Source organism: Ursus maritimus, unplaced genomic scaffold (genome assembly GCF_017311325.1).
Source record: "Ursus maritimus isolate PB19 unplaced genomic scaffold, ASM1731132v1 scaffold_6, whole genome shotgun sequence".
Taxonomy (NCBI): Eukaryota; Metazoa; Chordata; class Mammalia; order Carnivora; family Ursidae; genus Ursus; species Ursus maritimus.
In genome coordinates, this window is record NW_024426774.1 from 49,821,938 (window position 1) to 49,835,195 (window position 13,258).

Here is a 13,258-nt window from a genome sequence, read left to right on the forward strand (position 1 = left end):
AATTAAAATGCTAGTTTATTATTTTTTTTTAAAGTGCAAGTTTAAAAACACCAGTTTGTCTCTGACAACAGCTCCTTCATGCACCGCTGCCATTCCTGTGCCATGTGATGCTAAGTTCCCCAAGCTCCAAGTCAGAGCATATCCTTTTATCTTGCTGAATAAAATAATCTTTTAGACAAATTTAAAAAGCTTCCCTGGTGCCTTAGAAACCTTTCTCTACAACCCAATCCCCACCACAAAGTAAATACTTTCTGCCTTCTCTTCTTTCAGATCTGTTCTTCAAGAGAACTCTCATCAATGCCAGTTTTTCCTTTTAATGAATTTTGAGAAAATCCCCAAAGGTGTACTATGGTAAACTGGACAACCTGTGACTTTTCTTTTGGAAAAAAAAGCAGGTGGGGGGGAGAGACAGCAAGTTATAATTTTCATAAATCAGTTGAGAATGATTTTTAACTAGCACACCAACTATGTTCATAAATGGTTCCTTTAGAAGTGCTTTAAGTCAATTTATTTGTGCTTTTAAATATTCTTCCTGAAACAAAATAGTTAAGACATACTACTTAGTTACTACTTGAAGAATGAATCTACCAGTCAAAAATAAACTTATTGTTTAGGACTTGAATGATCTCAAGATCTTAACCAGTAAAATCCAAATTAACAAAATATTAATACAGTCATGACAGAGGAAACCACAGAAAAACAGTCGTGTAAGCTTTATGCCCTGCAAATAAAACTTCAACTCTACTCGCTATTCTAAAAACACAGAGAACTGGTATTCTAAATACTAACTTATCTCCCATTTGCCTCTAAGAAAAAAGAAAAACAGACTTCAGAAAATTCTACTGGTTTTAATTTGACAACCCGTTTTTCTACTCAAAAGCCCATTTTGGCCTAAACTTTTTTTCTTGGTAAAAAGTAAACCTCAAAAACATGTACATTTATTGATAATCTACACTTAAACTTTTGTAACTTACTCTGCATCTCAAACCCTATCTAAAAAGTCACAAATGACAGGGGTGCCTGGGTGGCTCAATTGGTTAAGCCTCTGACTCTATTTAGGCTCAGGCCATGGTCTCAGGGTCCTGAGATCCACCCCGGAGCCCACTTAATATTCTTTCTCCCTCTCCCTCAGCCCCTCCCCCACCTCTCTATTTAAAAACAAAAACAAAAACCTAAGGTGAAGCAATAAAACTTAAAAAAAAAAAAAAAAAATCACAAATGACAGATTCCTCACCATGCCAATCCTGCACATTTTTTAGTGGGTTTACAGTAAGAAAAATATAGTGTCAAAATTTCCTAAACTTTTAAATAATAAGTAAAATAGAAAAACTGACCTTGTTAACTGGTTCTTTTTCTGTGGCCTCCACAGCAGCTTCTTAAGATACAAAATAAGATAAGAATTCATGCAGACATATCTTATTTACCAAGATCCCTCTTTTCCCACAATGGATTAAATAGTAGCTACATGAAAATGTACACAACTGACAAAAACACTAGAAAATTTAAGAAGGAAATAGCTACAGAAGTAACAACGGCTTTTAAATAATGTTTCATTTTATTTCTTGTAAGAGGAAAACTTCAGAATAATCAAGAAGGTGAAGATCTGAATCATAATATTTTAAATTTCACTTAGGCATGAGCCTGATATTTTAAAAAATATACATGTAATATGACACAAAATTAAAAATCTTATTTTCTTAAAATTTAATTTTCCATCTTTAAACACAAGAGAACAAAATAAAAATTTTTTGACCTACCTGAAATCGTTTCCTTAGCACTATTTTCAGTGGCTTTGACTTCCATATTGGTCTTTATTTCAGAGTTTTCTGCATGAAATAGTCTGCTTTAATAGTCTAGAAAAACACACTAATATAATTACACTAATGAATCTAAACAGGAACTTAAATTAGTTTGTCACTTTAAGTCTCCTTAGACTGACCTGATTAAAGTCAAACCTAATGCAGGCTTTTCTTTGAAAATCAACAAAACAATCCCTTTGAAAATGTAAAGGTATAATTTCAAAATATATCTTAAATGTACACCAAGGAGATCTAAAGAAAGCACTTAAACGAATAAAAGCATTTAAAGCTTACCTGGTACAATCACAGGTTTATTGGTGTCTTTGTTTTTGACAATGCCAGCCTTTTTGCCTTCTAGAGACTTTTTTCCACCAGATTTTGCTTTTAAAAGTAGAAGTGAACAATTATTCTAAGGATCTGCTCAATCATTTCACATGTTTCATACTAATACATTTAAGTAATGTGGTCCAACTTCATTATAAAGGCAGTTCTTTTCCATATAGTTATTATTTCCACTTCTATTTGTTTACCAGTAAGATTAAAAGCAAATTTAAAGGGGCACCTCGGTGGCTCAGTAGGTTAAGCATCTGCCTTTGGCTCAGATCATGATCCCAGGACCCTGGGACTGAGCCTCATACAGGGCTCCCTGCTAAGCTTCTCCCTCTGCCTCCTGCTCGTGCATTCCCTATCTCAAATAAATTAATTTTTTAAAAAAGGAAATAAAAATGAGACACAGTTTCGTTAATGGCCATTAATGGGCCAAAGGTTTATCTTCTATGTGGCAGAAGCATATCATAATCACACAAAATTTTTTTATAATTTCTACAAAGGCTCTTTAAAATTAGCCTGTATAGTAATAAATGGATCATGTTAGTTTCAATATGTTACATTTCTTTCTTTATGGGGGAAATATACTTTTAACAGGGAAAGAAAAATATTTTTGGAGTAACAAACTGAAAAATTTACAAGCTGGGGAAGGTAATATGAAGTGACAATCTCTAAAAAATGAGGAAAATAAAGATTTGTAGGGGGAAGTGGCGGAACAGTCTGTAATTATACAGCTGTCAAAAATGTTTCCTCTGCAAAAATTTATCTGCAATGGCAGACACTGTCAAAGACCAATGTACCAAAACACAGAAGTCCCATTATGTGTCAGGTTTTAAATACCAAAGAAGTATCTACTAAACTTTTCAAGATGTTATTAGATACTATAAATTAATGAATTTAAAACTTGCTTTTGATATTATGTTTATTATATAAACATATATATGTTTATATATATATATAAAATATGCAGAATTAAGAACAAACTTAATAAATCCTCTCCCTCCCAAAAATCTTACCTGTTTTGATTGAAGCTTTATTACCTTTAGCAGCTACTGTTACCACAGATTTTACAGAACCCGCTGATTTCCCTAAATCACAAAAGCTGTAGTCAAAATTGGTTTATTGTATCAACAATCCCCAAAGAACTTCGTAAAGAATATGTGTGACAGACTATATTTTATCCAAAACATTAAATATTTTCATCTTTGGGGCACAGGTCATTTTCTAAATCTAGCAATGATGACAATTTCTTCAGGAAAAAAAATATTACTAAAGTAAGAATTCACCTCCCCAGTGGGGTACTTAAAAACAGCATTTGGTTGGGGCGCCTGGGTAGCACAGTGGTTAAGCATCTGCCTTCAGCTCAGGGCGTGATCCCAGCGTTCTGGGTTCGAGCCCCACATCAGGCTCCTCCGCTAGGAGCCTGCTTCTTCCTCTCCCACTCCCCCCGCTGTGTTCCCTCTCTCGCTGGCTCTCTCTCTCTCTCTCTGTCAAATAAATAAATAAATAATCTTAAAAAAAATAGCATTCGGGCAAGTTAAATAAATCTCTGAATGTGTGGATCAACTAGGAAGCAAAATTACTAACTGCAAGGATATAAAAACAGTCCCATAATGCTTTTAATGGTTCCATAAACAGTTGTAATTAGGGTCTCCCAGCCCAAGCTTCCTTGGCTCCCAGCTGACTGAAAAGTATTCAAGAACAACTTCATCATGGTTAAGCCACATAAAGTCTGTTCTGACTCATTCCCAGTGGGCTCTATGTGAATAGAACTATTGAAATTGCTCTGACCCTTCTTTGTACATACGCATCTGTTACTCTTGCTTATTTTCAAAGATAATGTATAAAGACTGTGATCATCAAAGTGTCACTGAAAAGATCACCAGAGAATAAAATCCCCTTCTATTCAGAAAGCAACATGAGGTTTAGCTCTGAAAATTAGGACTCATTAACAACTAGCAAGGCTGCATTATGAGGAAAAAGCTCAGAATCAGAAGTCAGTAGATCCAAGTTGAACTCTAAATTAAACTGTGAAGTCTTGGGGCATGAATCAATTTCTGTGCACATCTGCCCATTTGTAAACAAGGACAGCGACTGCTACAATTACTTAGGAGGACCCTCATAAGAACATGACTATGCTTTTGAAAAATTATCATATAAATAAAATTACTGACATGCACAAAAATCAACTGAAATAGTTTACAAATTCACCCTTCATATCCGAAGACAGACCCTAACCTTTGCTCAAAAAGATTAATACCAATCCTTACAGAGTATCACCTAACCAGTCATTTCTTAGTCAATTCCAAGTTTGGACACACTGCTTGTGTCACACTGAGCCCCAAAGGGTCCTTAAGTATTTCTTTCACTAACCCTATATTATTACAAGTCAATTCACTTTATTACTTCTAGCTGGGCACCAAAACTTAAGGAAAAAATATGGAGAATTAACTTCCCAACACAGTTAAGGGGTGGCTAAGCAGCTTTAACACCTATTTCCCCCCAAATCTCTACCAGAATTCCCATCAACTTACTATCAAAGTAATATCAAACTATTTACTAAATAAATGCATCTTCAAAACAAGATTTCTAGCTTCCCTTGACCCCCTCAAATTACTGCTTCGAAGAAACTACTATACGAAAATTCTGGATCTGCCACTAACAATGGTATTTACCAATGCAAAAGCTGCTTCCTTTCTACCATTACAGAGAAGATAATTTAATATATTATCTCTATCCACTTAAAAAGATGACCCTAAACTAACCAGCATTTAGCAGAAATGAGCAGTAGGAAGGATAATGCTAGAGGAAGGAAAAAAAATAATTACTTTAAAACCCACGAGGGGAGTCTGGGTGGCTCAGTCAGTTAAGCATCCGGCTCTTGATCTCAGCTCAGGTCTTGATCTCAGGGTTGTGAGTTCAAGCCTGGCATTGGAGCCTACTTAAAACAAACAAACAACAAAAAAACCCCACTAAAGTCTGTAAACAACTGAAAAGAAAATACAGTTTTGCTGTTTATTATCTGCACTATTTTACAAAAGTAAGCAAGCAGAGAGACCTCAATAAAAGAGAAAGAGGAATTATCTAATTTTGATAATTACTACAAAGAAGGAGCATTACCTAGTAAGTCTTCTTTCTCAGAATTTCTAAATGGCTATAAATTAAAAAAAATCAGTATACACCCAGCACATACTTTGTCACATGAAAGCCAAAACTACTGTTATATACTTCTTAAGTAATTTAAAGTTAACTAATATGTCTAGAATTCTAGTAAAAAACATACCTGAAGACTTGTTGACTTTGGCTCCAGATGTCTTGGCCTGTCCAGTTTTGGCTAGTAAGAAAACATATCAATGACACATTACAAATAATATCATTTAGATTTAAGGAAGAGCTAACCTGGCAATGACTGAAAAAACACTGTAAAAAAACATCCTTATACTCATCTCTGTATGCTTGTGGAACTATATAGGTAAATTCTGAGACATGCAGTTGCTGAGACAAAAGGAAAAGATTTAAATTTTACCAATATTAAATCGTCCTACATGAAGACTGTACCAACTGATATTCCCATCAATAGCACATGACAGTGGGTCTTCCAGTTTCCACACACAGTAGATAAGGGACATTATTAATCAAACTGAGATGGACACTGTTAATTTTTATTTTTTAATCAGGAGTAAAACTGTGTTGATTTTCACATGTTTAATTCAACACTATATCTTTCTCTGTGATCTGCTATTCTTAATATCTGCCCATTTATCTTTTGGGTTGTTGAGGTTTCTCTTATTTATTAAGAGATTATATATTAAGAAAATTCATCTATATCACATAGATAACAATTTATTTAAAGTTATGAAAAATATTTATGTAAAAATACTTTTTATGTAATCAAGTATTTTCCTGATAGGGCAGGATACTCTCACTCTGCAATTAAAACCAAACCAAATTCTCCACATTTTCTTTCAATACTTTTAATTACCACCTTCTGTATCATGATCCATCTGTGATTTATTCTGCCATTAAAATGTTTTACAAAGTGACCAGGTAATTTAATGAATAATTGATCTTTTCCTTGCTAATTTAAAATATTACCATAATTATTTACTGATGTTCCATATGTTCTGGGAACTACCTCTGGACTCTCTCTCTCCTACTGATCCTTTGTCTGTTTGTGCAACACGTAACATGAACTATTTTGAATCTTTACTTCCATAATGTATTTTAATATCTGTTAGTGTTAGTCTGTCCTAACTACTCAATCTTACCGGCAGTTCTACTGGGTTCCTAGCATTTATTTTAATGTAAGAAAAAAAGGCACATTATAATGGTGAGAAGCTTTCTATCAAAGAATGAGCTGTTTTCTCCCATAGCATTACTTTATGCCTTGCAGTAGTATTTTTAAATTTTCTTTTCAGAGCTTTTACCCTTATTATTTTAAATGTAATATTTTATTACATTACATGTAAGTGGTTATTCTTTCTACATAACAAAACAGTTGAAACCCTATATTAATTTAGAAAATTAAGGTGGCTAATTAGGTTTAATAGCATTTCAGTAGACTCTCTTGGGTTTTCCATTATACATACACATTTGCAAATACTAATGTTGAGTCATACTTTCCAATTTTTATGCCTCTTGACTTGCACTGGCTAGTGGCTATTAGTTTCAGGACAATATTTATGTTCATTCACAGAACTGATGAGTATCCCTTCTTTTGTCCCTAACATTAATGTTAAGGAACACTTCTAATCTCATTAGTAAGCACATGCTGGCTTTTGACTTGATGTATGTATATGTTCATATGTATATAAGCAAAAGTATTTATAAATACATATAAACACACTATCATATTAAGGAAGTAGTTACCTACTTTAAGAATTTTTTTTTGATGCTAGGAATGGATGTTGAATTTTACCAAATATCCTCAGCATTTACCTTTCCTCTACTTAATATGGTGAACTGAATTTAAAAAATTTTCTATTGAAACACTTTTATATTTCTGATGTGATCTCTTTTTGGGCACAGCATTATTAACCACTTACTGTGCTCCCAGCTTCTATATGCTAAAATTTTACTTAAAAAATATTACACCAAAAAAAAATTTTTACATCAATATTTGTAAGTGAAATTGTTCTATAACTTTAATTTAACTACGACCACTTTATCAGCATTTCAAAACATTTAACTTTTTGAGATACCTGTAAATTCACAAGGCGTTGTAAGAAATAATCAGGAGAAGTCCCATACCCTTCACCCAGTTTCCCCTAATGGTAATATTTTGCGTAACTACATACTATGTTACAGACAGGAAACTGACATTAACACAATCTACCAACATTTCCACAGTTCTACCCACACTCATTAATGTATACTAAGTGCTATGAAATTTTTTCATATATGTGTAGAACGCTATGACCATCAATCACAGTACAGAATAGTTCCATCACAAGGATCCTTCCTCTACTTACAGCAACAGCCACCTGCCTCCCTCCTCTTCAACCCAACAACCACTATCTATTCTCTATCTCTATAACTTTATCATTTCAACAATGTTATATAAATGAAAGTTTTCATTTTTTTGAGATTTTTTTTCTTTTTTTTTTTAAAGATTTTATTTATTTATGTGACAGAGAGACAGCCAGCAAGAGAGGGAACACAGCAGGGGAGTGGGAGAGGAAGAAGCAGGCTCCCAGTGGAGGAGCCCGATGTGGGACTCGATCCCGGAACGCCAGGATCACGCCCTGAGCCAAAGGCAGACGCTTAACGACTGCGCTACCCAGCGCCCCTGAGATTTTTTTCATTCAGCATAATTCCTCTGCAATCCATCCAAGTGTTCCATCTATCAATAATTTGTTCCTTTTTATTGCCAACTAGTATTCCATGCTACAGATACATCACAGTTTAACCATTCACCCACTCAAGGACATGTGCCTTGTTCCCAGTTTTTGGCTACTGCAAAATAAAGATACTGCAAAATAAAGATGCAAAATATTCATGTACTGGTATTTGCGTGAATGGTTTTGTGTAAATGTAATTCATCTATCTAGGATAAATGCCCAAAGAGTGTAATTGCTGGGTCCTATGGTAAGCACATGCTTAGTTTTGTTGAAAAACTGCAATACTCAGGGTGCCTGGCTGGCTCAGTTGATACAGCATGCAGCTTTTGATCTTAAGGTTGATCACGTTGAGTTTATTTATTTAAGTAATCTCTACTACACCAGACCCACGTTGAGTGTAGTACAGATTACTTAAATAAATAAACTTAAAAAAAAAAAAAACCCAACCCTGCAATATTCTTTTCTGTACCATTTTAAATTCCCAACATCAACGTACAAGTTTCTGCATATCTTCAATAACATTTGGTGTTACTATTTTCTTAGTTTATCCTTTCTGATAGGCATACAGTGTCTGTCAGCATTCAATGTCCATATTAACCTGCTTTTTCCTGTTTCCCTTCTCTCCACCCCCTTTTTAAAGGAAATATTCCATTCCTCTGAATGCCATGGAATAGCTGAAATAGACTAGATTTACTACTTCCTTAAAAGTTTGGTGGAACTCGTATGTGGGAACTATGTGGGCAGAATGCTTTAATTGGGGGAAATAAAGGACTTAAAGAAAGTCACTTAAAAAATGTTTAATTCCAGTGTAGTTAACATACAATGTCATATTAGTTTCAGGTGTATGTATAATACAGAAGTTCCATATATTACTCAGTGCTCACCAAGATAAGTGTACTCTAATCCTCTTCACCTATTTCACCCATCCCCTCACAACAGCTCCCCTCTGGTAACCATCTGTTTGTTCTCTATAGTCAAGGGTCTGTTTTTTGGTTTGTCTCTCTTTTTTTCCATTTGTTCGTGTCTTGTTCCCTAAAAGTAAGTTATTTTCATCTGGGAATTGGAAAGTATAAAGAATAAGATACATTTACTTAAAAAAAAAAAAAGGAACCAATAAAATCTTATAGAAAAAAAATCATTAAATTAAGGATGACAAATCAGAAAATTCTGGCTACGTTTTCCCATGGGTTCAGTTAAAACAATACAAACTTAGTTTGAGCGCCCCCTGTATTCTTCCTCCTACAAATATTTATTCATTAACCCTTACACTACATTACATGTTAAGGGATGGAAAAATAAAACTACAAATATTCCCTTACCCAGCCAAGTGAAAGAGAGACTTACGAACAAACTACTAATACCAAATGACTCAATGTTCTCAGTATTACTAGAAAGGAAATGGGAGCTTCTAATTGCCTAGGTGAGTCAGGAAAGGTACCACAAAGAAATTACATCTGAGATGGGCCTTTAAAGCACAAACTAGAATTTGCTCCACCACCACCCCAAAAAAGGAGTCTTTTCTTTTTTTTTAAGATTTTATTTATTAATTTGACAGAGAGAGAGACAGCCAGTGAGAGAGGGAACACAAGCAGGGGGAGTGGGAGAGGAAGAAGCAGGCTCCTGGCAGAGAAGCCTGATGTGGGGCTCGATCCCAGAACGCTGGGATCACGTGCTGAGCCGAAGGCAGACGCTTAACGACTGCGCCACCCAGGCGCCCACAAAAAAGGAGTCTTAAATAACTTTCTATCTTCGGTACCTTGCACAAGGCCTGGCACCTACTAAGTAGGTTACTAAAGTAAACTGGAATTCAGACAATTCCAAACAAATGGACAGCATAAATAAAGGTGACAAGACATTAAAAAGTGATCTGGGACAAAGGGTAAATAAAGGGTCATTTATTCAATGCTAAGGAATTTGGACTTACTCCTGTGGGTCACTAAGAGTAGAATGATCAGATCTGCCTTAAAGAGATCTCAGAGCAACAGCATGAATAATGAAGCAGAGTGTGGAATAAAAATACCAGTGAGGAGGCTATCCTCAAAATTCAAATATGAATCAATTAGAACAGTTACAGGTGTGATGAAGCAAAGGCAAAAGACACAGCTTGAGGTAGATTTGAGAGAGAACTAGCTTGCATCAGCCAGTGGCTGGATGAAAAGAGGAAGGGTGTTATTTAAGTTTGAACTGGGTAAGACAGAAAAGAAAAGACAGGGAAAGGATTACTAACAATTTCTACATTGGGTGATGAGTGATGATTGTTAGGTAACGTAAGAAAATGAGAGGAGTAAACTTGAGGGAGTAGAGGTTTGTGTACGTATATGTCACTGGTCCTTAATGCTGTATGAAGATAAAATCAGGAAGAAAAGTATGACATAAGAGGAACAGACATTTAGGGAAACCATTTAGGGAAGATGAAAGAGCGATCAAAGGAGATTAAGAACAAGTTATTGTTCTCAGAGAGGTAGTTTAATATAGGTGAAAAGCTTTGAAATCACAGTTTTAGATCTGAATCCTTACTCTTAACCCAAGTAAGTCATTTAACCTTGAGTAAGTTATTAATCTCTGAATCTGTTTTCTCACCTATAAAATGAGAATGTGACTTGAAAGATTAAGGAAGATAACATAAATTGCCTAGTATTAGTGTAATCAATGGCAAGTTTCTTTCCCTTGTTTTCTGTCTTCTGGCATAGATTACGCCCCTTAGTAGACTCTTCTTTTTAACAAATCATTACCTTATTCTAAATAGTAAATTCAAAAACTCCAAACTAACCCTGGATATCCTTTACCCTGTCACAACACTTTTCATTTTATAAAACAAGTTATTTAGTATATATGATCTGTCACTTCAAGTTAGTATATAAGCTACTTGGAAATAGAGATCTTGCCTACTGGTTTACTGATGTATCCTAAAACTTTAAAAAAGTACATCCAATTATAAGTAGGTGCTCAGTATTCTTTCTTTTTAACTAGTGATGAGTAACGGTTCTAAAGTTTCCCTTTCTGATCAAATTATACTTTTGCTTCCTTCCTGTACTTCTCTTCATCCTTGCTGATTTGTGCTTATAACTAAAGTTCTCTTTAAAACTACCTAATTAGGGGCTCCTGAGTGCCTCAGTCGGTTATGCATATGACTCCTGGTTTCTACTCAGGTCGTGATCTCACCGTTCTGAGATTGAGCCCCACGCTGGGCTCCGTACTCTCAGTGTCGCGTCCGCTTCAGACTTTCTCCTCCTCCGCCCCTCCTTGTTCTTGCTTAGTTGTGGGTGCCCACGTGTATGCACACTCTCTCTCTCTCTCAAAAATAAATAAAAACTACCCTAATTAACTTATCACTGTTCAGACATTGCTGATCTCAAAAAAGATATCATGCACCCTTACCTTTCTCACCTGACACTTTCTCAATCCTATTTACTGGCTCCTGTCTTTCTACATTTCTATTAGAAGGGAGGACATACTTCGTTTGTAGCACTTCTCCCTCTACCCATTGCTTTTACTGTTAGGACCACTCCCAAAATTTAGACCTTAAACTTAACAAAAAATTTCTGAAGTATCCCACTGTCAACACGATGTGACTGGCTGATCTAAGGATATCTCCACTAGCTAAGTGTTTGATAGCTGAAATATATCAATGTTAAAATCTGAGTTTATGGTTTTTCTCAAAGAAATCGATGCATCTAAGTTTTCCTGTTACATATAATCAGTATCACCACACTCTTCTAGTGAAACCTACCTAGCCTGAAATCTAGAAAATTTTAAATTATTTTAATTTTATATTTTATCCACTAGAAAATTCTATAGAATCTATAGAATAAACGCTCAGATTTTACCATCTCACACCATTTTAATTAACATTTTTAATATCAGGTCCCTATTACCTTAAACTGAATCCCAACTTGTTTTCTCAATAGGGTTTTTCTTTTTCTTTTCTTTCTTTTTTTTTTTTGGTGCAAAAAGGTGGTTTTATGAAAGCATGGGGACAGGACCCATGCGCAGAAAGAGCTGCTTCAACAGGATTTTTAATCTCTCCATTTACCCAATCTATGTAAGAATCCTAAACAACTAGTGGTTCTTTATTCTCTATGGCAATTTCCCAGTCTGTACCATTACAGGTCTTACAAAAGAAAAATGGCAAGCATCTTAGCCAAGCTGCGTGAACAGTGGGTTAAACAAAGCTAAATAGGTTTCTTTACTGCAGGACTTCATAATGGGAATGTGTTCTGTGGATTTTTTTTTTTTAAGGAAAAAAAACAGAAGTTATAATACAAATCTGATCCAAAACATCTTCCAGGAATTGGTCTCTCACACACATATTTTGAGAAATGCTACTAATGAGGTCAAATTCAAAAACTTCCCAACATGATGCTTCAAGGACTTCTATAAAGTGATTCCCCAATTCTGTTACCTTTGTTGTATCACCTCCCTAACTAAAGTAATCATCTGCACCTCTCTATCCCACCTTTCCCATATACACACACACACATGTATGAATTTCTGAACAGAAATCCAGAACACACTATACACCTGTCTTTCTAAAAGAGAACACACAAAACAATCTAACTTTCTGAATATAGTTTATGTCTACTTCAGCTTTTCTGTTTCATCCTTCACTATCAAGCTATCTATTCTTAATAAACTCAAGAGTCTTTGTTTTGGCAATAACTTCTTTCCAACCCTTTGGAAAGAGAAAATTCAGTTTATTAAAATTGTACAGAAATTCACTTAGCTAGATTCATAATAAAGACCTGCAATGTTTTCCTGAGTATAAAGAAACAACTTTAACACGAGTGTAATAACATCGATTTCTGTTTGGTCTTTTTTGTTTACCTTTTGGCTCTCAGCAAACTTTCAAAATCAAAGGAGACTGAACAAGCAACCTTAACATGTTTTGTCTTGTATGTTTTGTCTTATTGGCAGGGGATGGAAGGAGGTATTACAAAATTAACCTAAATAGCTATTATCTATGGAACTATGATAGGTATTTTACATAAACTATCTCATTGAGTCTTCATGTATTAACTATTAACCACTAGCTTAATATGGGGGCCATTATGGGCCCCTTCTACTAAAGCACAGTAATGTTTTCCTAGCATCATCTTACAAGAAGTTTCTAGAAAACTGACAAAATATACTTATTTGGAGGAGTATTAAAAGTTACAACTTACTGGCAGAAGCTGAAGTCACAGTTTCAACAGCTTTGGAAGCATCTATATCTTTTCTATTTGAAAGAAGAAAAAATTAGGCCAAGATTGAAATTCTAAGTTCTAAAACTTCTAAAGATGCAAAGCTTAAAAA

General features: G+C 34.8%; 1 protein-coding gene across 3 annotated transcripts in view; it reads right to left on the bottom strand.

The window, feature by feature from the left end:
• ZNF638 (zinc finger protein 638) overlaps nt 1-13,258 on the bottom strand; it is a 77,009-nt gene that overhangs the window by 26,815 nt on the left and 36,936 nt on the right. For all 3 annotated transcript variants that reach the window (XM_040623328.1, XM_040623329.1, XM_008699981.2), the window contains 6 exons: nt 13,129-13,181; nt 5,410-5,460; nt 3,143-3,214; nt 2,094-2,180; nt 1,758-1,826; nt 1,335-1,375 (listed from right to left, as the gene is read on the bottom strand). In XM_040623328.1, the coding sequence (XP_040479262.1) occupies nt 1,335-1,375; nt 1,758-1,826; nt 2,094-2,180; nt 3,143-3,214; nt 5,410-5,460; nt 13,129-13,181 (373 nt within the window). The remainder of the gene's footprint in view (nt 1-1,334; nt 1,376-1,757; nt 1,827-2,093; nt 2,181-3,142; nt 3,215-5,409; nt 5,461-13,128; nt 13,182-13,258) is intronic.